The sequence below is a fragment of the Etheostoma cragini genome, chromosome 18 (genome assembly GCF_013103735.1).
Source record: "Etheostoma cragini isolate CJK2018 chromosome 18, CSU_Ecrag_1.0, whole genome shotgun sequence".
NCBI lineage: Eukaryota > Metazoa > Chordata > Actinopteri > Perciformes > Percidae > Etheostoma > Etheostoma cragini.
In genome coordinates, this window is record NC_048424.1 from 11,635,680 (window position 1) to 11,662,471 (window position 26,792).

At 39.8% G+C, this 26,792-nt stretch overlaps 3 protein-coding genes and 1 long non-coding RNA gene across 9 annotated transcripts; 2 read left to right on the forward strand and 2 right to left on the reverse strand.

Annotated features, from left to right (window-relative positions):
• Window positions 1–50: 50 nt before the first annotated feature.
• Window positions 51–4,902, reverse strand: nme6 (NME/NM23 nucleoside diphosphate kinase 6). 2 transcript variants are annotated; one of them, XM_034900061.1, is made up of 6 exons: window positions 4,833–4,902; window positions 4,402–4,497; window positions 3,200–3,302; window positions 1,853–1,892; window positions 433–593; window positions 51–267 (listed from the first exon to the last, which is right to left on the reverse strand). In XM_034900061.1, exons 2-6 carry the CDS (start codon window positions 4,492–4,494, stop codon window positions 116–118), a joined length of 549 nt encoding a protein of 182 aa, XP_034755952.1. In that variant the 5' UTR covers window positions 4,495–4,497; window positions 4,833–4,902; the 3' UTR covers window positions 51–115. The 2 variants fall into 2 exon arrangements, with proteins under 2 accessions (XP_034755952.1, XP_034755951.1); XM_034900060.1 differs by having other exon boundaries at window positions 4,769–4,877.
• Window positions 4,903–12,908: 8,006 nt separating this feature from the next.
• Window positions 12,909–15,554, forward strand: LOC117961423. Its single transcript, XR_004660400.1, has 2 exons — window positions 12,909–13,782; window positions 15,112–15,554. It is a non-coding gene; the product is annotated as an uncharacterized LOC117961423 (long non-coding RNA).
• A 1,432-nt stretch (window positions 15,555–16,986) lies between these two features.
• On the forward strand, window positions 16,987–22,389 carry eif2b4 (eukaryotic translation initiation factor 2B, subunit 4 delta). Of its 5 annotated transcripts, none has more exons than XM_034900029.1 (14): window positions 16,987–17,104; window positions 17,630–17,667; window positions 17,766–17,961; window positions 18,136–18,324; window positions 18,418–18,500; window positions 19,213–19,245; window positions 19,771–19,862; window positions 19,994–20,108; window positions 20,529–20,605; window positions 20,756–20,858; window positions 21,012–21,139; window positions 21,425–21,602; window positions 21,740–21,920; window positions 22,054–22,389. In XM_034900029.1, the coding sequence occupies exons 1-14, from the start codon at window positions 17,083–17,085 to the stop codon at window positions 22,251–22,253; spliced, it is 1,635 nt and encodes a 544-aa protein (XP_034755920.1). In that variant the 5' UTR covers window positions 16,987–17,082; the 3' UTR covers window positions 22,254–22,389. The 5 variants fall into 5 exon arrangements, with proteins under 5 accessions (XP_034755920.1, XP_034755921.1, XP_034755922.1 ...); XM_034900030.1 differs by having other exon boundaries at window positions 18,145–18,324; XM_034900031.1 differs by having other exon boundaries at window positions 18,148–18,324.
• A 630-nt stretch (window positions 22,390–23,019) lies between these two features.
• On the reverse strand, window positions 23,020–26,293 carry atraid (all-trans retinoic acid-induced differentiation factor). The gene is made up of 7 exons (XM_034900054.1): window positions 26,123–26,293; window positions 25,818–25,951; window positions 25,026–25,094; window positions 24,462–24,533; window positions 24,249–24,370; window positions 24,049–24,149; window positions 23,020–23,943 (listed from the first exon to the last, which is right to left on the reverse strand). Exons 1-7 carry the CDS (start codon window positions 26,219–26,221, stop codon window positions 23,839–23,841), a joined length of 702 nt encoding a protein of 233 aa, XP_034755945.1. The 5' UTR covers window positions 26,222–26,293; the 3' UTR covers window positions 23,020–23,838.
• Between the last annotated feature and the right edge of the window lie 499 nt (window positions 26,294–26,792).

A 26,792-nucleotide genomic window follows, 5' to 3' on the forward strand; every position in this document is an offset into this window, starting at 1 on the left:
GATTGTAGCATCTTCTCTGGCAGCTTGCCTTCTTTGTATGAGCAATTGACGAACAATGGCAGGGTTTCTAAGTGGTCCTTCGGGGGGGATCAGAGACTGTAACAGCAGTTCTGGTTCAGCTTTTTGTTAAAAGTGTGTGAATCTGTTTCTGGTGGTCGTAATGCATTTGTCCGGATCTGAACGATGGCTCTTCTTTCTCCACCCACTCCTCCACACTGAAGTCTGGGAAGAAGAAATGGATTTCTCTTTGTGCCGACTCAACAGAATCTGGAGAGAATGGAGATTGAAAATATGACCATCTAAAAACCTGGGAGCATGTTTGTGATTTGATAAGCCAATGTGATGGGTGTAGGACATCCCATACTGTAGGTAAACCTGTTGGCCTGCATAAGAAGCCCTGAGGAGTCTTACGTCACTTAACACACTTCCTACCTGATCCGTGAGTTGTGTTTCGTGTGTCTGTGAGTCCAAACTGGGCCCTGATAGTAGCAGGCGAGGTGTATCTGGCTCTGAACACTTTGGTTGGTCCCATAAGTTCTCTCCAGTGACGAATGGCGTCCTCTCTGGCTAAAATATACGCTCGCATCGGACCACTGAAGGGAGAGAATTTAACAGCAGTTTGAGTGGTCATGAACCAGCCATGCAGGCTTCCATTCATTGCAAAACCATATACTGCTCTAAGTGGCTGTTATGCACATTTGATTTTTAAACATTGGATGCATTCTGTGCTTCAACAGAGACAATTATGGACTCTTCATACAAATCCAATTTATGCTGTTTTTAACTTGACTGGCTGGCATGCTGAGGATGCTTCCTATGTCTCCAAAACCACCTACAACGTCCAGTGAAAGGTTGCTATAGCAACTACTGATTTACTGCTGGAGAGGAATGTGACAAGGTGATTACCAGAAGTGATTTTATCCGGCCAGCCGATATTTGCGTTTCTACGTGTATCAGCATCGGCCGATACGGGGCTACTGCGTTCTCCGATGTTTTTCCCGGTATAATTTACAGACAGGCAGCTCTGTGTTGCTAGAGACGCTGCAGTTCACATGCAGACCATGAACCGCCCCTCCACCACTAGCACCATGACAGTCTTAAATTACAAATGAAGCACTTTATTTCAATGGCCACTTTTCAGGTTTGTTTTCTTAAATTATTTAAATGTGTGGACCGGATTATATCTGTCCTGCATGCAATATGTCACACTGTGTGGTAGATGTTGATGAAAGCCTTTTACCCTTGCACAGTTCCATATATGCAGTGCACCCATCCATATGATGCACATTGCTCATCTGTGTTTCTGTTTATTATTATTCTTTAAGAAATGGCAGAGCCGATTCCGAAAAAAAATCCAGTGTGGCAAGGTTTACATCTTTATGATGTAAATTAAAGGAGTAAAAGCAGTATCGGCTTCAAATATCGGCTCGAGAAAATCGGCAGCCCGTGTCCATCGTCGGCAAAGGCTTGTGAATAAAATTAAATCTGTATCGGCACTAAAAAATCCATATTGGTCGATCTATAATTTAAGCAAATTTTACAATCCAGAGAGCGCCATGTGGAGCTGTAGTGAGAAGCCTACATGGTGACTTTCAGAAAATTGCTCCAGGGCTGTTGATAATCAAAATTCCTGTTGGTAACATTGGCTAAGCATGTGACTGGAGCACCATCAATTAGCGTGTGCTTTTCCTGCATCAGCCAAGTGGGTTATGTGGTATAGAAATGTCTCTGTTATTGTGAGAACAGAATCAGACAGAAAACAGCATTTATCTAAATGCATCAAAGCATCAGAAATTCATTCACTGCTGTCTTGGATTGGTAAATGAACATGTATAATGTTGTGGAGGTTTACCTTGACATGAATTCAACAAGTCTTTGGTAGAAGAATCGTCCTAAGAAGCAAACCAAAGCAAGTTAAGCAGAGCATTAACAAAATCCAACTGTGATTAGCTTAAAAAGAGAAATTTGATGTTAATCTTGAACGCTATAAATATGCGAGTACTTTTGATTAACCCTCGACCTAAATTAGTGCAGGCAACACTGAGTAGCTGCAGCTACGTGTACAAGCTTCCACTGAGCTAGAACGGCAGATAACGGGGCAGGTTATAGAGTGCCTTTGTTCCTCTTAACAGACACACAATGTAATCAATATGCCTGTACAACATGAACAGGGCCCTTACGTAACATCAAGATGCGTTTTCAAGTCAGACATTGTTTTAATTCACCTACACTGTATTCTTGGGTTTGAATAAATAAGGACCATCAAACTCAAAAGGCTCCTCTGTGTGTTGTCAGCGATATTCTCCTAGTTAGGTTACAACATGGAACAACAACAGATCAATCACACACAAAATGGATGAGCTACAAATACACACAGAACTGCTACTGAATCTACTCAGTGGTGCCTGCAACGATTCAGGTCAGGGTTCTTTCAATCGAAAGTACTCGCATATTTATAGAGATCAAGATTAACATAAAAAAAGGGGAATTCTGGCTGGTTTTCTACACATAGCTCTGTTTTCTAAGTGCTGTAAGTAGCGAGAAAATTTTAAAAAAGCTGATTGCCTACACCATAATATATGCTCCTTTGACAGTTTGCACCCAGGACGTTGAAAGAGGGCAAGTTTTAAACGTGTTTTTAGCCTCTTAACATTATCGAAATGTCATTAAAAGTGCCTTTACCATGTGAAGTGATTCCTTTTGTGAGTGAGTAAACAAAGTGAATCTGACTGCTGTAGATGTGAAAGAAATGCATTAAAGTTGTGCTAATTCAGCTCTGTTTGGTTCCGGTGTTGAGACGGAAAGACTAAGGGACCATCTACAAAACTACACCGCAAAGAGATTCAACAAAAATATTAATTTAATGATTAAATAAGGGAGTGTCTCCAAACTTACCTCAATTATAAACGTGTCTCCTGCTGGTTTTACTACAGCTCTTACTTAAAAGAAATAATCCTATCCCTATTTTTTTTTTATATTTCTGTATCTCTTTTCTGTGTTGTAGTTTGTAGACGGTCCCAAAGCACTCGTCTTACCGTCAATAAATACATAGCATACATTGAAAGATGAATACACATAGTGCACAGGAATTATAATGTGTCTGCTAAAACCGGCTACCATCTCAACTGTTTGGTCAGATATGATCAACAAAGCACCACTTTTAAACACATTTGAACAGAGATGAGTTGCGTCCACACACCTGAATGTTCGGCGTAAAACCTCTCAGAGTCCTGTCGCTTCCACACAAGATCTTTGCATCTAACAATCACAAAGTTGTTGTCCAGGATTCTCTGGTGGAGAGCCTGGAAGAAGAAGAATGAGTTTACCTTGTACCATACTGTAGCTGATATGATGATGCATGTAATAATCAAACTATATCTAAATATGTTTGGAGATTTGTTTCAAAAGCTAGAAGGAAAAGGACAAGCATGTTGCAATGATGTGCTAGAGGCTGGTAAAAGAGCAGCCAGAGGGATGATCACAACCAAATATTTGGATACCAAAGATCCCCCTTCTCTTAAGTAAGATGACAACAGGTGGTCCACTTTTTGGGGCTTTAATTAATACAATATTTTATGATTATACGCCACTTTCATGACTTTGAGGCCGTGGGGCTTGTGAATTTATCAAGTAAGCAAATGGAGGTTAAGGGATATTTCCTCGAAGAAAATGTTATGTCTTTAATAAAAAATATGCAATTTTATATAATTATGGTCTTTTATTACCATATCTGTGTCTCAAACTTTGGAAAAGCTAGAGCAGATAATTAAAGACACTAAACTAAACCCACAATATGCTAAAGGAATCCACTGGGGACCAACCAACTACAATTACTAGATTTAGTCAGTCAGAAAGTTTTGATGCTTTTACATTTATTCGGCTGGATTTTTTAAGTGTGGGCTGGCCTGGGGGGATACCATGGGGGATACCAATAAACAGTCAGGGGAGACGTGGGGGGGAGGACATATCTTACATACAACATGCTAAATAAAACCTCACATTCATTATTTTTTCATTTGTTTGATTTTAAACAAATCCAGATACACATTTTCTATAGAGAAGTCCCAAAAAGGATAATTGCATGATGGCATTGGAATTGGATAATTGCCACGGTAACCTTAATTGGTCACGTGACAAGGGGTTGGGAAGATTGGCAGAACCATAGACAGTTAAAGGGCAGACCAGGCAGCAATATAAAATATATTTCATAAATGACAGAGGTCAACACATAGGCTACTCTTGATCACTTTACCACTGCTCACTCTGGAAGAGTCACCAATATAGCTGATTAAAGTAGACGATATTTCGTCGCTAAAAGGAGTGTACCTGAATAAGTTTGTAGACACCAGAAGTTCAATGACCTGTGTAAGACTGGCGGACAGTGAGGTGGTGTGAACTCACCTCTAACATCACAGGGTGAGCTACAGCATCAGGTTTCATGACCGCCAGGGTGAGCTGCAGCACTTTGGACAGGCGGCTAGCGGTTAACAGCATTGCCTACAGAGAAGACACGAACCAGAGGTTATTATAACACACGTGCACAGTGTGTCAGCAGAAATGTAGCTAAGCTAACGGTGGATACGCAGCTATAATTCTTCATCATGGAACCTAAAAATAAAATTGAAAATGCACGTAAACAGTAAGCAGAATAAAGTATTTTACAGTTGGGCTCGTGCTGAATAACCTCAACAAAGCCAAACTGTTAAAGCTCAAGAATATTTGCCTTTTAAGTACAAATCTTTTTGATTTTGTTTATTCAGCTACGTACTCTTATATTAACGAGTTTTCAACGTTAATGCGAATATTCGCTAACGTTATACGACTCGTCGCACCAGTCAGTCCGCTTGTTAAAACTGTCCCCAGAAACTAGACCAGCACACGTGTTCCCACTTCGAGGGTGACACAAAATAAAAACAAAACAGTATGAGGTAATATTCAGTTAATATCTGTAAAGAGTCAAATGGAAATTAAACTTTGACACAGAATAATTGGCGACGGGACAAGTTAAAGCCCGTACAATGTTCTTTGTGTCATACACTGGACAAGTTAATTTGTCCAACTTAATTATTTAGGACATAGCCTACTCTTTTCACATTGGATGGAAATGGATAAGAAAGATGAGAAAATTCAGTTTCTTGTTTCAGTGCCTTGCACAATACTGCAGCAAAGTTGATATGAGTTCTTGAATTCCAATCCTCAAGTTAAATGACAGTGTCCCTCTTCACTGCACACCCAACTTTGCCAGGTCGCTGTTCACAAAATCCAAATTAACAAAAAGCAAAAAGGCCTACATCATCAGTCAAAAATACTGATATTTATTTATCTTTATTTATGTTGTTATTGTTAAATAAACAAATGCATGCATGCATTTCTATGCATTTTTTTCATCCGTAACCATGCCTTAATAACAAACAGCAGGCTCTGTGCACTTGTTCCACAACCATTTTAAAGTTTAAGGTAGCTTTAGGACAGAAATCAGATAAAGACAAATCATAATCACAACAACGTTCTCTGGCACTGGTAAGTTGGAGGGAAGTTTAACATAGTTAATTAAAACTTACTACCAACAATACAAAGTTGGTTAAATATCAGCAAATTATTTCTTTTAAGAATCATAATGTCCTCAAATTGTCACATTGGGATATAAAGTGCTTTTAAGTACCTAGAGCTTTGGAGCTCATGATGCAAGCAACGTGTCTTAACAAAAATAGTCCCAGTTCACATTTTAAACCATCGAGCTGTAAGTGTAGGGAAAAGCTTGTGGGCCTTAGTGTAAATTATGGTCGGACCTTTGATGAATAGATGAACTCTGGTAGCTGACAGTCCCTGGGGAGGGACAACTACACGCAGGGACAGGGAAGAGGGAGATATTTGCCTTTGGAATGTCATCAATGTGGGAGATCAGACATAGGCTACATTATGAGTTACAAACACAGAGCACATTCCAGCAATACAAAATGGCCACACCTGTGAAAAGTGTGTGTGTGTGTGTGTGCGTGTGTGATTATTTGGCTGGAGAGAGAGAATAGAGGGGAAAAAAGGGGGGATGGATGCCCCACATAGGTTTCTCCCACCTGCCCATGGGTTGACACCACAGCTGTTACCACCCAAGAGGGGGTTGGAGAGGACGAGAGGAGGTGTTGGGTGGGTGAAGGGTTGAATGGACACAGCCTAAAAAACTATGTAATTACTGTATTTATAACTATTGTACTAAGTCTTGTATAATTATTATTCAGTGCACACAAATTATCAGTAGTGGAAGTACCTACCTTTACTTAAGTGAAAGTACCAATACTACCAAAATGTGAAAATACTCCATTTCAAGTAAGTCCTGCTGTCAAAATCCAGGGGTGTCATAAGCATTCACATGCTTTGATAGAAGTATAGATACTATGGTTTAAAAATAGTTAGAGTAGAAGTAGAAGTTTCAACTCAAGCTTTTTACTCAAGTAAAAATGTAAAATTACTGGTTTTAAAACTACTTAAAGTAAAAAAGCAAAAGTAATATAAGGGTGAAATAATGCCATTAAGGACAAAAGCTTAGGCTGCGTCACAGGGGCCTGTAGTGCACAACCCCATCCCCCCAAAAAACATTTTCCTAAAGGCCATGATGACTAAAATCTTACATTGAAATGTTAATGTTGAACATTTGGGATGCACCTGTTTTAGCCGCATCTATGCCCATTGAAAATGAACGCATTTTAGTACAATGCAAATACATTAAAGAACCATGTGTGTGTACTACTGAGCAGTAACGTGTTTCATGGAGCGGAAGATATGATGACTAGTTGCTTATAAGTATTGTAATGGTGCAAGAAGTCAAACTTCAGAGCTGTGTTATCAATAGCGTTTATTAGATGGAAATGTACATCCAAGCTTAGCTGCAGGAATCTGTGAGGGCAACGGATTCACTCTATTCGGATGGCGCAATTTATCTGGATAGTTTTTTTTTTATTTGTTATTGTTTTTTAACAATGAAATGAAACCAAACCAAACTGAAATAGGACTTATGAGGCTATTTTTAAAATGTAAGGAATAGAAAGTACAGATAACTGCGTGAAAGTGTAAGGAGTAGAAGTAAAATCCTGCAGTAAAATAATTACTCCAGTAAAGTATAGATACCCAACATTTCTACTTAAGTTAGGTAACAAAGTATTTGTACTTTGTTACCTAAGACCTCAGTCAAAATCCTGCCTAAAAGTGCAGAGGTATTGACAGCTATTTTCTATAAAATATTAAAGTCAAAGTATTTGTTTGGTATAAAATAGGCCCTTGTGATTCACATTTCATATTACTTTATTAAATATGCATCCATGTTTGATTAGCATTTTACTGTTTTAGCTAGTTGAGGGCTAGTATTAATAACTTTATATACAGTTGTGTTGTTTAGTTCATTGGTTCCCAACCTATGGGTCAGGCCCCTCCAAAGGGTCACAAGATAAATTGGAGGGGCTGTGAGGTGATTAATGGGAGAAGAAAGAAGATTTAATGTTTTTAACTTTTTGTCTAGTCTTAGCTTTTGGTGAAATATTGAGTCATTAAATAAAAACAGGAGAAGTTCACAGGGTAAACAACTGCTGGCTACTTAAAGACATCTGAATCCTAACAAAGAGCTCCAACTAGACACTGTTTTAATCTACTTTGTATTGATATTTTAACGTGAAATTGTAATCTTACCACCTTTTAACATTATGTAGAAAAGCAGTGATCTGGATAAAAATGTTCCCAATATTTAACACAGGAGGAAATCACATTCCATGACTGTCCTTATTTATCTGTGTTATTCAGACATTTTACAGCACAGAGTGAAAAAGCATTTCTACCTCAATTATCCCTTAAGAGCTGATGGAGTTCTCCCTGTTCAGATGCCACAAATAATTCAACTAAAACCTGACGTAAAACCTATTTAGGAACTTGAAATTTGTTGTGTTTCTTACAATCTAATGCAGATTAAGGAAGCAAATACTGAGTTTTGGAGTTCATAGAGACTTAAACCATATATCTTGTTAAAATGTATTGTTTTAACAAGATGAACAGGTTGCGGGATGGAACAGAGACCACCATTGATCACGGCTGACTCTTGCTTCAAACATCCTCAGCTGGGTGGCTGATTCAGCTGATCCCCCCCTCTCTCTGCCCACCATAAACCCCATCTCTTGTTTTATCTTAGGTGTCACTACTGCTGCTGCTGCTGCTGTTGTCACTGCCTCTCCTGCAGTTGTCAGTCCCTTTTGGTGGGAGTTGGGCAGCTGACTGACCCCCCCCCCCACACACACACACACACACGCAGGAGCTCGGGTGTCCATAAGCTGCTCTACATTCATTCATCTGACAGGACTATAGGAAAGACAATATGTTCCTAATACAGTGCAAGGGAGAACATTTTCAAACAAACTTTTGAGGATTGGAGAAAAGTTGGAGTTATATGATACAAAAGTGTATGTGTTGATAAAATAAAAAGAGATATCTTTTCTCACAAGCTGGCCTCGAGTAAGTGACAAAAGGGGCTTAATAAAGGTTAAAAAGGTTAAAAAAATGCAGTGTATTATCAATTTAAACTAAAACAATATGTTGGTCTGACAAAGGCAATCATGAATGCAGCATGTGGATGAGTTGAGCGTGTGATCTGTGCAAACAAATTACATTGGCACCTTTATTTCACTGTTCCCAGGGTTTCTAATAGCTTCCAAAAATGAACCGATACGTAACACATTCATAGGGACGATGCTGGAAATGACTGTGTACTTTGGTACTCATTGTGGGAGAAATTAGTATTCAGTTGGTACTCTTCCAATTGATTGCAAGTGACACAAATTTGTCCACATGCAAACAAACAGAATTCAAGAAAAAGGTTTCAATAATTAATGAATATTGATGTGTTTTAATGGAGTGGTTCTATCAGGAGTCAACACACCAAAAACAATATTGACTCTATTTTTCTTAACAGTGCCAAATCTAATTCCTTTTTTGGAAACTTTAATAAGAAATGATCAGGAAACTAGAAAAATGTGAGTATAGCGTTAATATATATTTGTAAATCTTACACAGTGAGATATTGAGATAATTACCACACAAAGTGATTGTTACTGCTTGGATGCATCTTTACATGGATGTATCTACATTATGCTGTACTGTTGAGATACAGGTGAGTTGATACACAGGTTTGTGTGTGCTGTAAGTGACGTTCTGCAATTTCAGCCTTTTTCTGCACTGAAACAAGTTAATGATTATGAATTGTGCGTATGTTAATAAGCTATTGTAATCAATGGAAATCAGACTTTGTGCATATCGTCATTGACCAGAGAGTTCAGTTTTCACTAGTGTTAAAGACACTTTTATACAAACAACCAGTGTTTAAAAAAAAAAAAAAGTATGCATTTGCAATTAAGGACTTTAGGAATAAACTTAATTTATTATGTCATTTAAATCCTCCTCTCTCTCTTTTACATTTTAAACAGAGGTTTGCCTAATTTGTGAGAAAAATAACATACTCTGGTTGGACCTGTATACTGATCCAGATTGGAGCTTACCTGTCACCCGGTCCCCCAGAGGCCGTCTGGCCAATACAACAGGGCCATTTAAAGGGGGACACAGGCCCCAGGGCAACACCCAGAACGCTTTTATGTCCAAAATGTTTTGCTGGTGAGAAAAGTCAGAGGTACGTTTCCTGTCATTACACCTTTTGCTGCTTTAGTAAACAATCCGAGCCTAATCAGGCTGCCATATTTCAAGAAATCCATATTTTTGATTTATTTATTTATTTATTCATTTATTTCATTTCGATCAAAAATAACAACAAAATAAAATATTATATAAATAAAACATGTATGTTATGATCAGGGTTCAAAATTAACTTTTTTGTTCACCAGCCAAAGGGGTAGTAAAGCCACTCATTATATTTTCATTGTTTTTTTAGCTGTTGAGTGAAGAAAATCTACCAGCCATTTGGCTGGTGGATGGTGCTCATTTTTAACCCTGGTTATGATATATATATAAATGTGAAATATGCTATTTGCTATGTAAATTGTTACAAAGAGCTATAAAGAGATTCTTAGTAAGATCTGCATCATTAGAATAGCTTTTACAGTCCTTCATTCAAATGCAGTAACCTCAAAGCATCCATCTAAATGCCTCCTGTCCCCTTTGGAAGTGAGTTGCCTCCACCTCTCCATCACCTGTTCTCTCTTTTAGCCTAAATGCCAGTGACCTTTGCCCTTTCTGCTCCATCGCTTCACCACACAGTACCAGGCTCCCTGCAACAGCTGTGTCAACCTCAGCCCTGGCAACTGGTGTGCCCAGGGAAGGACAGAGAGTGGCATTAATGTCAGACAACGTAATGAGTCAGCAACATGGCTCTGTCTAATCTTTGTCAGGCTGTAGCAGCTCACTTTAAATGTTGGTTTCTCATTGAAGCATTGTTATCCTTCGTCCGTTTTAAATCTTAGGTTTTTACTTCCTCATATGGTGGGACTTTTTCTCTCTTACGTGCGGTGTCTTTTTGCTCTTTGCTCTAGTTTCCAAGTTATACACACAATACATTCTAATCTACAGAATCTCTCACACTTCCATTCTTTGTTAAACCTACTTTGCAAATACTATGAGGCAGTATTTGTGAACACAACCTCACTCCACACACGCACATTTTTCATTTATTCACTCGGGAGATGTTTTGAGAAGATTTAAGTCAAGAGACCTTGCATAATAACCCCTGTTCTTTGAAGGAAACTTTATGTATTTAACCTTACGTATTTCAAGGGATACCTAAGGTTAACTCTCCACCTCCCGCTGGGAGTTTCCTCCAAAGAACAGGGGTTAATGTGCGAGGTTGTCCCTTCCTGTGCATGTGCAGGACCTGATCCGGTGTCAGTTGCCAGTTTATTTATACCAATAGAAATCCATGCTATCCACTGTTGAAGAAACTGCTCTGTGGTTAGTCAGTCTAACTCCTACTAGCTGTCCCAAGGGAAATTATTTCCTCCTGCCAAGAAGAGCGTGGTGTGACCCCCCCCCCCCCCCCCCCCCCCCCCCCCCCCCCCCCCCCCCCCCCCCCCCCCCCCCCCCCCCCGGTATCAGTGGGACATTGGCAACTGGGTAGATGGGTATGACAGAGGGGAAAAAAGTGATTAGCAAACGGGGGCCCCAGTATGTGAACACGGGTTAAAAATAACCTCACTGACCCAATTTGTCGATAACATGCAACACAACTGCTAAGCCGCTGGGCTGTCTGCTTCCACATTTGGCTTAATTGTTCTTTTAAATGAACTCTAAACTTTTAAAGTAGGGAAATCTTAAAGGTTAATCACATTGGTACATTAAATGATCATGATTGTTTTTCATTAGATCTATAAATTGACCAGCAGCCTGATGATTTGAACTCAAATGAATTAAACGGAAGAGGGGTTGACAGATGAAAAAAAAATCACAGAGTAAGATGAGATCTTTTGCATGACACGGGATGAAAGAGAAGCAGATGATTAGATGAGAGACTTTGGCTGCCCTATTTGTCGGCCAGTTATGTGACAGTGATCAGCTGTCCCGTTAAGAGGAACAGCAGGATTATGATTTGTGTCTTAACCATTGTGTCCGGTGTGAGCGACCGAGAATCCACTCAACACCGAAAGTCATGTGATAGTCCCAACACTCGAGATATATCTGGCAAAGCCTCGGCGCATAGCTGACATTTGTGGAAATGTTGCATTTGTGATACACCCTGGCTTTGAGCCATGGGAAATATTGAACAACTGTCGAATTTAGACAACATCCTGTGGCGGAGAAAAACGGGAGCTAAAAAGATGTGATGAGGTGGCTATTTGTGGATGGCGAGTGCCTCGAAAATAGCGAGAGGTTTAGGTTTCAACATAAGCCCCCCTTTCTGAGCTCGAGCTTTCTGTGAATGAGGCCCGGGTTCCTATCACACCCAACCCCAGCGCTGATTTTAGAACACAGGTGTTGACCTTAGTGGAGCGGCTTGTGCTTGCAGCAGAGGAAAATGAACCCCTGAGCCCGGCCTGTTTGCCTCTACAGTATTGGTAATCACTGTATGCTCACACAGATGCTTTGAAACAGACATATAAGGATCTACCGATTCTATATTATCACCTAGAAGATAATAAGCAAGTATGATAAAAAAAAAACTGATACTTGTACATGATGGCTAATGAGAACCTGTTGATCTTCATTTGGCAACTTACTGTTTTTTATTAACAATTTCTGAGATTTTTCCATCCCCACAAATAATTGTAATAATTTATACTGTTTATTGATTCCCAGTGGGGAGATTTCACTTTGCAAAAATGCATCTTATATTACATTCATTATTGCTTTGTACGTGTCATGGCTGCAGGATGGTCACCTTGTGGCCACTGGAGAATTTATTGCTTGTGTTTATGGTGCCACAAGAGCACCCGTATAACTCATTCACACTCCTCACATATCATTGCCTGTGCTTCATTAACAAAGGTTTATGTTTCTCAAATCAATAACCAAATTTGGTTTAATCTTAAGCAAATTGATTTGTCTTGTTTCTTTACGTAGGTCATCATCTGCACAACATCATGTCATCAAGTAAAAGTGGAAATGAATGCTTTGTCAACATTCAATTTTTCCTTTACTTTAAATGATACAATGAAACTAGAGAGAAGCGCAGAAAACAAACTGGGATGAAACTCAACCTTGGCTTCAGCTGTGACTTGTGGCCTTCTGTAACTGCTGTTCGGCCTGTACCCCCCAAACCCAATAAAACACGCCCATCGCGCAGTTGCTTCCCAGTTTCTCTCTATCCCTATCTTCCTCCCTTTTTCTTTTTTTCCTCCAAAAAGGAACCATTGACATTCAGTGTAAAATAGGGGCAGGGTGGGGTGGGGTGGGGGCTGAACAGAGAAACGGCAGGGGTGTAGGGTATCTCGAGCCCAGTGCGAACAGCTGAGAGGTGTGATTTCACAGGCTGGCTCCCCCCTGTCAGGGCCCTGATTGGGCCGGACAGGAGGCACAGGAGAGGCCCGGGCTTCTAAAGGACACCAACAGGTGGGAGGCCGCTTTGGAGGGGGGTGCTCCTGGCGGGATAGAAAAGGGCGATCTGCAAGGCCTGTTGTGGGCACAATCCACCGGGCCAGATATGGAAGAGGATGGTTGATCGCAGGATAGCTGAGGTGAAGAGAGCAGAGGGGCAGGATGAAGTTGTGGAGTGGTTCTCGGGAAGGGATAGTTAAGAGTTTTTGGGCTGTGAAGGGTGGATAGGGCAGCTTCAGGGACAAGGTGTAAGGTTGGTCTGAGAGTTTAGCCTTTTCTGGTCACAGTGTTCCAGTGCTTTCTGACCAACAAGTTTTTGTAGTTTTTTAGTTGTTGGTTAATGTAAAAGGTTGATATTTGACATCAGCAACTGGACAGTACATTGACATGGTGTTCTGTTGCAGACTTTTTGGTCATTCTAGTTTCCTTGATTTGCGGCACCATGTAAAACAAGCATGTGTCAAACCAGTTGTTTTCCGTACGTTTTACGATAGAAACAACACACCATGGCAGAGCCTGACACCTCTGTCAGGTGAGGGGAAGCTGAGGTGTGACACAGGAAGGAATCAGGAAATTCTCACTACAGTCTAATCAGAGAAAAAGGGCCAGGCTTTCTAATAGCAATTTGGTTCGGAGCTGGTTGGTTAGGTTAATCAAGGAAGTCACCACAAGAAAGTGTAGGAGAGGCTGGTCAAACCCAATGTGGCCTCAAGCTCAACTCCGGCTGCTCACCACAAGAAAACCACATAGGAGAAGCAGCAGGATTCAATATAGGTGAGTAAAAAAAATATTTTCAATGCATTTTAAATATGAACAATTTGAACATTGATTTCTTATTTCTGTTCTTAAGAAATTACATTATTACAGTTGTTGACTTGGAATTGGCACGGCATAATATTTAGGAAATAGCAGAGATTGTCTGCTGGAAGTCAGATTTGGCCTCGCCATTTCAGAGTTATTTAAACACAAGAGAGTTCAGCTTCACATAAGCATTACCCATCAAAAAACTGCATTAGCGGTATTAATCTTAAATCTATTGTCAGGGACAAACAGTTTTTCTTTTGGTATCAGAGAGTCCTTGTATTAGAAGATCTTTAAATAACTTTAAATAACTTTAAATAGGCCACACTTTAAAACAACAAACTTGAAACTATGTCAAACTAAAGTTTGAATGTCTGACAAGTCTGTGGCGCAGATGACCTAAGCCATCATCACGTGTTTCTTTAACCCTATCCTTCCTCGCTCGCGCTGTCACACTTAACCATTGTTAAGCCGGTTGTTCCTGCTACTCTGAAACTGTGAAAGGGTGCTTTGTGTCCGATGAGAGGTGACTCCAGTTGTTGCCCCTTGTGAGGACATGCTTCCTTATATCCCCATATTAATACATCACTTATGGAATGTAAGGAAGTGTGTGGTTTCAAGGGGACTTGAGCGCCAACCTCACTGGGAAGTAGAGACAAACTGATTTTATTTTTGATTTAATGTGTATTTTTAAAAATGAATGACAGTTATAGAAGATGTAGCTTTTTTTCTGCCCGATTGTCTGAGAGTGCCTTTGTCTGTTTCTTGAGATGGGAGGGGGATATCAGTGTTCATGTGTGTGTGTGTGTGTGTGTGTGTGTGTGTGTGTGTGTGTGTGTGTGTGTGTATGTGTGTGTGTGTGTGTGTGTGTGTGTGTCTGTGTGAGCAAGAGAGAGAGGGCAACAGGTGAAAGGCCTGTTCCCTCTCCTTCAGCTCAGACACATGCACAGTTAGTATTACTCAGGGACTTCTTGACAAAATTCCTGCCCTGCCCCAACTGCTGACAGTCAAGGAGGATTGACAGACCACAGCTGTCACCCATTTTAGCAACTGCTCTCAAAAAAGGAAGAGGGGAGGGAGGGCAGAGATGTGTGGCTGTCACTGAGAGTAAGGGTTTGCTCCTGTAAGCTGGATTTGGAAAGAAATAGGGCAATGTCACCTGCTCTCAGGGTTCCCAAAGCCTTTAAATAGGAACTATCTGACTATCTGCATAGAGACACTTGTTTCTGTGTTGTAACTATGCAGGATACGTCTGTAAGGACTCAGTGATAAAATTGTTTTTATTTCTGTTTGTTTCATCAGGTAAGGCTGAAGAGGACATGGTGGCCTGAACCCTCGAAGAAGATTTCCCCCTACTATTTCCTCTCTTTCTCTTCTCTCATGTCCTTCTTTTTCTATGTCCTCTACCCCTATAACCTTCCGTCTCTCACCCCTCCTCACAGCATGTCCCCTTCCTGCTCCCCCTCGCTCAGCCGCCTCTTGCAGCTGAAGCAACACGCCTTGCTGTGGCTGGTCAAACGGAACCAAGTCAGGTGTTTCTGTGAGGTTTGGTCCCCTTCAACCAGCTACTGCGTCGTGAATTCAGTCAGCGTGGAATCAAAGACACAGTGGCGTTGTGGTGTTCGCTGCATACATTGGGGATTTGTTATTGATAGATTATTTTTGTTCTTCGGTAGTCTGGGGTTTGTTTGTTTCCTGTTTGACAATGGATGTTTGAAAAAGCAAATAAAGGATTGCTGAACATACAGTGGTAAATTAAAATTTCTTCCAAATGTCTTCTTCTAAAAAGAATGTATTGTTAATATCATGAATTATGCATAGAGTCAAATTTCCTTACCAGTTAAAACTGTGTATGTAGGATTATTGTTGTGTTTAATAAATATTAGAGTAGTAGAAAACAATTAACCTTTGCCCAAGCATTACTCGGATTACAGTATAATAAGAAGTCAGTACAGTTAAACTCTGATAATAACATTTTGCATTGCACTACTGAAGGGTCATTAATTGGCAGTTCATATGTATAATACATTTAAAATACCTCGACCCAAGGGGAAATGAGACTTAGTGAGACTTGGTGACTATAAATTTATAATGATAAGTAATAATATGGTTATGATGACGCTGTTTTCCATTAATAGGATTATGCTGTGTGAAACTGTAGTCTTTGTCATATGTCTGTGTCAAAAAGGCAGCAGGAAACAAATTTAAATTGAGTCACCTGTGAAGGGAATTGCTTAATATGAAATGTTTATTTTTTTGTGAAGTGTGACTAGCCATCTATATACACAGCCGCATCTCATAATATTAAGTCTGATAGTAGAAGTCATTAAGGAAATCGGACAAAAACTACAGACACTACAATTATTACAAACATAATCACCAAACAGTATGTGCATTGATAACACCCAAAGTCTTGGATTTCATTTACAAGATGTAACATCCTCTTTTCCTTATTTGTGTGATTGATTGCTTGTTAAAAACCCTTGAGTCAAATTACATATCAGTCGAGACTGACACTGCGCCCTGTGTCTATACCAGAGGATTCAGAACCATGACGGCCTTTATGCTTCTAACAATAATACTGATTATGTTCAGTGATGTTTGGTGTTTTTGGTGAAAATGTAGTCAAGGCTGACAAGACAAACTGGAGGTCTCTGAAGAAACTATCCTGTCTTAGAAACTCATCGTAATAACTTAATTTAACCCTTGTGTTGTCTTCCCGTCAAAATTGAAAATCAACAGTTTTATTGACGCTTATTATCAATGTTTTTAACTTTTTCTTAAATTTTTGTCCCATTTTTCAATGTTCGGGACTTTTTTTGACATATAACACTACGTAAGACTCACTTATTAACTTTAGTTTCATTGTTACTTTTGGAATTTATGGTAAAATAACCTCATTTATAGGAAATTATACCTAATGTTTGGGTTAGAAAAGCAGAAATTAGGAATTATTCAGACTAAAATTAAAGGAATGTATGTTAATGGGCAGACTGGAATATGTCTTTATAAAATAACTTTTACTCAATACTATTTGGAAACCACTTCCATTTTTTTTTCAAATGCTAAAAAGTGAATAAGACACCCCAGACGTGATGAAAGTAGAGCTTTGTACTTCCCAAAGAGCGTTGTGTGGAATCAATCACGTTATTTTGGGTAGTAAGAAGAACATAGACACATAGGAAAACGTACATCACCCACTAGGGGGCGATATACGGTTTCCAGAGTTGTAGTTTTCTTCAGCAGCAGAGGAAGTTAAGAAGCATCGTAAACATGGCTGACAGTGGGGTGACAGGTGAGTTCGGGAGTGTGTAACAGCTGGACTTTCTAACTGTTTCTTGGTATTATGATAACTTGGTGGTCTGCGACTTGTGGTCGCAGCGCGAAAATATCTTCTGTTTATATTCCGTGTGTGTGTGTGTTGGGGAGGGGCTCTCCTTTTCTGGTGCTGCTAACGTTAGCATAGCCAGCATGTCAACGGAGCGCCAGACAGTACGTTGTTTGTAGTTTAACGGCAGACGTCCTGATGCTATTGCATCATCTTTTTAAATAGTTTTATAAAGAACAGAACCAAGAATGTCTGTTTTAAGTTCCACTGTGCTGTGCAGATGATGGCAACGTTAGCCAGCAAGTATTGTGACTGTTGTCGTTAGCATGATGCAAACCTAGCAAGTTCAGTGTGATACAGTCAGCTAACGTGTCACCGAAGTACCGGTATGGAAATAAAGACTGGTCCTGTCATTACTGCGCTTTGCCATAAAAACCACAGCATGCGACAAACTGACCATAATCATATACTCATCCATTGGTTGTTTTACAGATGAAACTGGTTCTAAAGATGACGTTCATCAAGCAAAGGTTAGCAGTATGTAGCTAAAGTTAATGCATGTTTTCCACGGTCTTCATAGGGCTACATATTTAATTTCAACCCCATGCTTGACATGTTTGATACATAGACTGAAGGCAAAGAGCTCACCAAAGAGGAGAAGCAACGGCTGAGGAAAGAGAAGAAACAGCAGAAGAAAAACAAAGAGAAAAAAGATGAGAAGGCTTCACAGGAAAGTGAGAAGAAGAAGAAGAACAGAGAAGAGAAGCCTGTCAGTGCAGCTGCCCCAGCTTCCCAGCCTCCAACCCAGCCTTCAACACAGAAAGGTGCATATTATATGAACACCACCAATGACCGTGTCACATGATCACAGTTGTACTAATTTGTCACAGCATATTGTTATACAGTGAGCATCAATTGCCAGCATCTGAGAGTGGATTACACTGTGATATTTGTGAATGAAATGTTCTTTCTGCGATTCTGAACTGTGTGTTCAGCAGCTCCTTCAGCAGTGCCTGCTCCTGCACCAGTTCCTGTGCCTGTCTCAGAAACTCCCGCCCTGGCAGACAAGCCAGCCAAGAGTAAAGCAGAATTGAAAGCAGAGAGGAGAGCTCGGCAGGAGGCGGAGAGGGCCTCCAAACAGGCTGCAACAAGCAAACCTAAAGCAGGGCCTAGTGAGCTGCAGCCAGGTACTGTTGTAGCTAGGTGGTCTGCGTAAGTAGTGACTCTCTGAAATTCTACTTCATATACTGTGGAGAAAGTCACACTTTTTCTGTTTCCAGTGGTAAAGAGGCTCCCAGAACACGTCCAAGTGGACAACCCGGGCGTTTTAAAGAAACTGGCAAAGAAATTGGAAAGACAACAGGTTAGCGTCTTTATGTGTCATCTCTAAAAAAAACTTCAGTCATAAAAGCACGCTTTGTCTGATTTAGGACCGCTCGCCTTAACATTATGAGCTTACACGGCCAGTTATACATTTTGTGAGCATCCTATGTGTTTATAGCATTTTTTTGTTTAAATCTTGAGCGCAATAAGTATAATTCTTTTGTAAACATCTTGAAATGAGATGTTGACTCCCATCAGTCTTATTGGTAATAACAAATACCAATCAGGAATTGCCTGGATCCTGGCGGTCTTAATAAGACACCTGTAGCAAATAGCATACTATACAATGTGTTTCAAAAAATTAAATATAAGCTAAACTGGTCCACCTTTTCAGTTGTCCTGCTTGCAATACATCACAATCTAGACATTTCAGAAGAACTCTGGAAGAATAAGGGTTGTCACATATAACGTGTAAGACAGAAATATAGTATGATGTCTGCTGCACGTGCCTAATGAAAGTGATCAAGGAGATCTTGCATTTCCAGTTATATTTGGTCATGTTCAGTAAAATTAAAGTAATTCCTGAGTTAATTTATAACTTGTCATTACTCATTCTTTAATGATAGTTCTTGAACCGTCACCAACAACCTTAAAATACAGTGTGTTAAGAAATGGCGGTGTAACTATTGTTTTGTCACCTCACATAACCATGAGTTATAACTGCATGTGATCATGCCTAACATTTCTTTCAGACACCAGGGTGCAATGCTGCAAAAAATGTAGAGGTCTGACTTTACTAAATGTAAATGTGTGCCGTTGATATTTGTCTAGTTTTTGTTTGCTAACCTGTAATTGTACTGACTACCACGATGGAATTGAAAAGTTAAGGGTGCAAACGGATTGTTTGGTCCATTGAGACGGAGGTGGTGTCTCGGTGGGGTGTGTTTGTTTTAGGTGGCAACATGTTCAACGTTGTGTTCTTTTTGTATGTCTGCCCACAACACTGAGCTGTTTGCTGTGCGGGTTTATGTTTGCATTCCATCTTTGTGTTTGGAGAGTATTTACAACTAAATCATACATAATAAAAATGAAGTTTTCTGTGTTGCCAAAGATAAACATTTGAGAGTAGCCTTTAATTGGTAATGAATGAATTTGGCTCTATAGCAACCTATATTTATCGCTGTTGTCCACTAATTAGGAATTTTGCCTAGGCTGTGCTGTGAATGTGTGTTAACTAACCTCACAATGTCAGTTTTAACCTCAGAATTCTTGGGAACTGACGGCAGTCGGCTCTTATCTGCTAATTTCAGATCCCACTCCGGTCAGACTACGGCTACAAAGTCAGCCTGTTTTCCCATCTCCACCAGTACAGTCGCAAAGCCCCTCTAACACAGCAACTCAGGTAAACTGACAATATACCATATAGTACGGTGAGTTGTTTGTGTTGTCTAAGAGTTTGATTTATGTAGTGCCCATAATTTGTCTTAATCTCTTAAAACGATTTAACATCAGAGTGTTTTTTGTCTGTTACAGCATTCCCTCCACGGTGATTCATCCTGCTATAGTTCGCCTGGGTCTCCAGTATTCACAGGGCATCGTGGCAGGATCCAACGCTCGCTCTGTCGCCCTGCTGCATGCCTTCAAACAGGTACAGAGCACACACTGCTTAGGCTTTACCGTCCCATTGTCCTTTGTCTCCTGTGTTTAGACCAAAAAAGCAAGGTTTCTCTTGTTTGGTTGTGTTTATAATTGCTTACAATGAAAATGCAAGATGGAGAAACGCTCCTCAAAGTCTTCAATATTGTTGCAATGTTACTGTTACTGGTTCCTTCAATTCCTCCTTCATACAAAATTAAGTCAGCAATACAATCCAGCTTCAAGCAATGCAAAGTTTAGCTCCTGGCCGTCCGTCCAACAATGCAGCTCAGCGTCACATTTTCAGCAGCCAGCACACCCACTGCAGTAGCTCAAGAAATTGCATTCTCTGATGTTAAGTTGACATCCATTTTTATTGTGAACAGATTTAAAGTAAACAAACTAAAAAGCTATGTTGTTTTTCCCTCTCCAGGTAATAAGGGACTATACTACGCCTCCAAATGAGGAGCTATCTAGAGACTTGGTCAACAAGCTGAAACCTTATATCAGGTACAAAAAAAAAAATAGTTTAGTCATGTATCATGACTTGGTCCTAATCTGCAAATGTTTGACTACTAACTGTTCTCCTTATGTGTCACTTCATGAATTAATTGTTACAGTTTATAATAAAATTACTCATTTGACGTATTTCTCTTGCAGTTTTTTGAATCAGTGTCGCCCTCTGTCAGCCAGCATGGGTAATGCAATCAAATTCATCAAGAAAGAGATCTCCAATATTCCCAGTCAATGCAAAGAAGAAGAGGTAATTCTAACGCTTGCTTTTCTCACAATTCAGCCAGAGATCATAGAGTTAACACGTTGCAGCAACTGTCTTCCATAGATACAAAAGACCTAATATTTCTGATTTAAAGTTGCCATCTCCCCCCCTTCACGCAGTCTCTCTTTCCCTGTTTAGGCAAAGAGCCAACTGCTGAGCTCTATCAAGTGCTACATTGATGAGAAGATCATCCTTGCTGCTAAAGCTATTGCCAAGTCCTCCATAGAAAAGATCAGTAATGGAGATGTCATCCTAGTTTATGGATGGTAAGCCTCTGAAAGCTGACATGCAAGGAAGAATGTTAAATGTCATAACTGTGAATTTTAGTTTTAGCTGTAGAGTCTGCAGTTCCCTGTTACCAAGCATTGCTTCATTGTTTGTCAAGCAAAATAAATGCAACACCCATGTATCCAGACCTAACATCCTACTTTTTAACCACGCTGACACTTTCTCTTCCCCGTTTCTTGTCTCGTCCTTAAAACTCTCGCCTTCCTTCCACATTCACCTCTGACATCACCACCGTCTCTCTACTTCTGGCTTTCTCTGCTCAGCTCGTCGCTGGTCAACCACATCTTGTGCGAGGCCTTTGAGAAGAACATAAAGTTCCGTGTGATCGTGGTGGACAGCAGGCCTCGACTGGAGGGCCGGGAAGCCTTGAGGCGCCTTGTCCAGAGAGGCATCAGCTGTACCTACGTCCTTATCTCGGCCGTCTCCTACATTCTTCCAGAGGTACATTCAAGCCTCAGTAGAGAGAGAGCCAGGCATTGATATTTACTGAAAGATTAGTCAAAGCACTTTCAATTTCTTGACTTTCTTGTTTTTTTATGTGTTTGTCATATTAACACCTCGAATTTGGGCCTCCATAGGTATCGAAGGTGTTCCTTGGCGCTCACGCTCTGCTGGCCAACGGTTACGTAATGTCTCGCGTGGGGACGTCACAGATAGCTCTGGTGGCCAAAGCCTTTAACGTGCCGGTACTGGTGTGTTGTGAGACCTACAAGTTTTGCGAGAGGGTGCAGACAGATTCCTTCGTGTCCAATGAACTAGGTATGGAAAAAAAATAGTCCACGGCAAGTTGAATTGTTGAACATAAATCTGAAATTTCAAAGGCTGCCTGTGAATTGATTTGATTTCTTCCGAACATCAGATTAGAGAATGAATCTTTATCTGTCCTTGTCAGATGACCCCGATGACCTCATCGTGACCCGTAAAGGGAAGACTCAGCTAGAGCACTGGCAGGATGTGCCCTCACTCGGCCTGCTTAACCTCGTGTATGACGTGACGCCGCCTGATTTCGTGGACTTAGTCATCACGGATCTGGGAATGATCCCGTGCACCTCGGTCCCTGTGGTGCTGCGAGTCAAAAACGTGGACCAGTGAACGACCTCCCGCTCAAATCAGTCTCTGTGTTTTTGATCTGGGGAGTTTGTGAGCTTGAAGGCTCGCATACCAAACAAAATATCATGCTCTTAGCATGCAATAAATATATAGATCTGAAATGGCATACGCTTTTTAACCAGAGTCCATGTGTGTTTTTATGATAGGATTGGATAATTACAGAGGCTTGTTTCTCTGGGGGTGAGGAGGGTAGTTCTGTCATTTTAATATTGGGTACAGGGCCGATGTTAATAGATCCATGTTGTGAACGGTTTCTTTACAACAGAACATTGAATTGCCATTTAGAGCAGAACAATTCCACACGCACTCATGGTCAACCACAGCATGCAATTTTATACCAGCCAGAAATGCTTCCCTAATTACAGTTGGATCTGCAACATCTCGGAAGAGTTTGTGAGCCAGGAAATCCCTCGGCCGTGTTGTTAATGACCTGATCAATCAAACAGGATAAAGAAAAATAAGTAAAGCAGGTGGTAAAAAAATTGTTGGGGTATAGGATCCCTGTTTGTGTTTGTCAACACATCACGCTCGTGTTCTTGACACTTTCGTGTTAGCACAAATTTTAGTCTTGTACATGAGGGGGAAACAAGTTGGAAGAATCAACATTTTATTCACAGCTCACACTGAGCAGCCCTAGAACTGCTTAAGACTTTGGCTGAGTCTTTTCCAATTAGGTAACATTGTTACCATTGTTAACAGCATACTGTCATGGTGGTAACTCAAGCAAAGCAATTTATGTATTGTTTGTAACATTTTATTAGAACCCTGAATATCATTGATAAGCATGAAAACTACTCACCCATCAACATCGAGACATTTTCCACATGATGTGACCACGTGACTGAAGAACACATTTTAGCTGATGAGTTCAGTGTAACTCAACAGTGGACACAACATTTTGAGCCTAGTTTCTTCTTAGAGTTGAAACATCCAAAAAGTGTTAACAGCATAAAAGCAGGTGACCACTAAATATACTGTAGTAGTCAGACTCAATGTTCCACTTTTTTAATCTAACTTAATACAGACATGGTTCACGTCATGACTTATAGAGTGAACCTGACTTGGTTTTTGCTCTGAGTGGAGTACATGTTCAACATGCAGTAAACAATTTGTCAAATTCCACAATTGTTTTTTTCAAATGTGCTTCAGGACATATACAGTAGTTCCATTGTGTAAACCCTTACACATTTAGTGCATGTTTGGCACAGTTAACAGCAAGCAAGCCCTCAGAACTTTCCTCAACACAACCTCTTCATTAGTATCTTGTGTCGGTCAACTACACGGGACCGGACCACTACTGTCAAAAATAATTAAACTGGTATTATTGCCAAAAACGTAAAACTTGTTAAAATGATTTTCTCTCTAAAATTGCACTCATGATGCAGTATAAAAAAAAAAAAAGTCAATGTCAGTTTTTACCTTGATAAAATATATCTGTCACGTAAAAGAAGAATAAAACAATGTTTAAAAGAAGCCTGGGGATAACCTCGGGCTTTGTGTCAGCATTTTCCCTTTCAGTTTCAGCTCAGTGGATCATCGCAGACGAAGAAGTCGACTGCAGCCCAGCTTACAATGATTTGGCTTTACGTCTCTGGGTGACCCACAGCAGGAAAGAGATCACCACTGTAGATGCTCCAAGAGGGCCAAACACTTGCAGAGCCGGGAACTCCCCCTATTCAATAATTTGATTCATTAAAATAATAAATACACAAATGTAAATAATATAATTTAATTTGAGTTAATTAATAGCTCAAATAAAGCTGCTTGCAGAACTGACCTCTCGAAGACACTTGTATCCATAGAAGTTGTCAGTACAGCTGCACTCGGAGAAGCCGGGGCCATAGGGGGCGCAGAGGGAGTTCTCCGGGCAGTTAACGGCTGAGGATTGTGTATAATTAGGAGTTGAACAGTTGTCATGTATTATCAGAAGGCTACCGCAGTATTAGATCGTATGTGTCACAGTGGATGGGAACTTACACAGCTGTCCCGTTTGGTTGCACATGTCTTTCTGGCCTTCACAAAGACGATTTCCCTCTTTGACCTCCACCTTTCCCCAAGAAGCGTTGCCGCCAGGACAAGCTATGTCTTGTGGCAAAATGCTAAAGACAGCGGAAAAATAGTAACTTAAAAAATACGACTTTATACACATGAGCAGCTGTCGTATTTCAGTTTTTTTAACGGAACACTTACATGTAATTTAACTCAATAAATCCTTGAAATGCTGTGGCGCTGATGTTGACAATAGGATTTAGCGAGAGGTCTCTAAAAAGCAAAAGTTCATAAAGTAAACAACTTCTAAGGGCAAAGACAAATTATTCCAAATAGATATACATAATAAATAAGCCATGCATACCGATTCCTTATACAGGAAGTGCTTTAATTATGTACTTGTGTTAAGTTGATTTGCTTTAGCTCTATTTCTTTCTTTCTATTAAGAGCAGTTGAATAGTTTCGGTCCTTGCAAGCATGAGGGATGACTGTTTTTATTTGCTGCTAGGAATATAAACTTTCCAAACTCCTGATCTTATCAACACTAACAACATTCTGAGGAATAGCCCGTGCACGTTTCCTTGAGTGCCGGAGTGAAGAAGTCTACAACTATTTATCATGTGCAACATGCATATATGAACAGTAGTTGTGTGATTTCTTCTTTGCCTTAAAAATAACCTGCTATAGTCACTAAGAAATTATGTTGTCTGTAAACTATGCTTTATGTTGTGTGAAAAGGTATGACTCTGTAGTTACTGTACATACATCATTAAAGCTGATGATGCTCCCTGAAGATCTTCCACATGACTTAGTGAACAATTGGACAGATCCAACCTGATACAAACAAAAAACCTTGTTAAATCATGAACAAACTCGTATACATCATGCAGATCTTACTTTTAAAAGTTCCAGATGCGTGCACGTTGTCATTGGTATTAAACTGAAACTGAGGCTACATCATTAGCTCTGGCAGCCTAGATACAAATAATATACAAATGTATAACTTAGCAGAAAAAAAAGGTTGGCCCAACCCAACAATATGTCTCATTTCAATGCTCCTCCTAAGCTTTTATGAAAAGGAACAATTGGGCATAATTAAGAATGACCAGACCACAGGTATACTCTGAAATGATAACAGTTAAAAAAGTAGTTTTGCAAAATAAAAATACTAAAACATTTCTAATGACCTTCCCTTTGCGTGCCAAATGGTTCCACTTTTATGTCTGTACAGTGAAATTGATTACTTTGCCAAAGAATTGAAGGTATGCATCCTGAATATCATATTGACAAGAAAAAAAAAATTGATTAATTACTAAAAATCTAAAACAAAAATACATACAGAAATAATTTGTCTCTTTTACTTATATTATTTCATGTTTAAAAAACAACAATCATATACTTACTTTTATTTACCTTTTGCCTAGTAACTTATTTATTTATACTGGTGTTGTACATTATTTGTTAAATTTGACCATATCACAGGTCATTTGTATCTTAGCGTAGTTAAATGTAGTTTTATATTTCCGACAGACCCTGAAAGCGACAGTAAAATCCTACCCGATGATGTGTTCAGAGTTGCTTGTGTTGTCATTTTTCAAGCAGCAGCGCCCGTCTATCCGACCAGCGGACGTGGCGCAAAACTGCCCCACTACGGAGCCATTTAGGACTGGACCGTTGCACAGCTCACATACCTGTGATTACAAATCATTACGCAACAACAAAATAGGTTGTAAACAACAATATTCCCTTTCATCCTCGCTGGCACCTAACGTTACAGAAACACGCTGTTTTTAATGATATCTGGATATATGATCTATTCTAATAAAGACTGCAGCTGCTATATTGCCAAATCCAAGTCTTACCTGCAGCTCAGTCAGTTGATAACTTACGCAAAAACGTAAATTAAAGACCAATATAAGCACTACAGATTTCAGCTGGCTGCACCCAGCTTTCATTTTCATCGACTGAAGTCATATGATCCTACTGTAGCGGACATGTGACAGGAAGGTGGTCCAACACGTTATCCACAAGTCTACTTTAATTTTGCGCTACAGTTGCGCATAAACTCAATCTTGAGTTAAACGTGACATCTGCCAGTGTAAATAGAATAAACACACGTGAATAAATATAGTAAGCATTTAGCTTGTTTATTTGTGCAAAAAAATTGATGATTTGCTCAAATAATTAATTTAGCAGCTAATTCAATTGTATAATTATGGGTTTAATTTTAATGTTTTAATGCAAGTACATTCTCTATAAACTTCAATGCATTCGAGCATTTTTTCTCATTTAAAATATATTTTTGTGCACCAAGACCCACCATAAAAAGTAGCTTGTAACATTAACAATTCTTTTTTATTGAATTTCTAAAATCATTGACAAAATCTAGACGTATTCTCTTTCCTGACTGTATTGAATTTTGACTGCGCTTTTTCTTTAACTGTCTATGTTTCACTGTCACTTTGTGTTGCACCAAATAAAGTGGGGACTTCAAGTTAGACGATTTTATAAGAGTCAAAATATAGAGAAAAA

Coding starts and splice junctions, on each gene's coding strand:
- nme6 (XM_034900061.1), bottom strand. CDS start 4,494: ATGCTGTTAACCGCTAGCCGCCTGTCCAAAGTGCTGCAGCTCACCCTG. Junction 594..1,852: donor CTTGTTGAATTCATGTCAAG/GTAAACCTCCAC, acceptor CTCTCCCTTCAG/TGGTCCGATGCGAGCGTATA. Junction 268..432: donor AAACACAACTCACGGATCAG/GTAGGAAGTGTG, acceptor CATTCTCTCCAG/ATTCTGTTGAGTCGGCACAA.
- eif2b4 (XM_034900029.1), top strand. CDS start 17,083: ATGGCTGACAGTGGGGTGACAG. Junction 20,109..20,528: donor TGCTGCATGCCTTCAAACAG/GTACAGAGCACA, acceptor TTCCCTCTCCAG/GTAATAAGGGACTATACTAC. Junction 21,921..22,053: donor CTTCGTGTCCAATGAACTAG/GTATGGAAAAAA, acceptor TGTCCTTGTCAG/ATGACCCCGATGACCTCATC.
- atraid (XM_034900054.1), bottom strand. CDS start 26,221: ATGAAAATGAAAGCTGGGTGCAGCCAGCTGAAATCTGTAGTGCTTATA. Junction 25,952..26,122: donor ATCAACTGACTGAGCTGCAG/GTAAGACTTGGA, acceptor TTGTAATCACAG/GTATGTGAGCTGTGCAACGG. Junction 24,371..24,461: donor TTTATTGAGTTAAATTACAT/GTAAGTGTTCCG, acceptor CGCTGTCTTTAG/CATTTTGCCACAAGACATAG.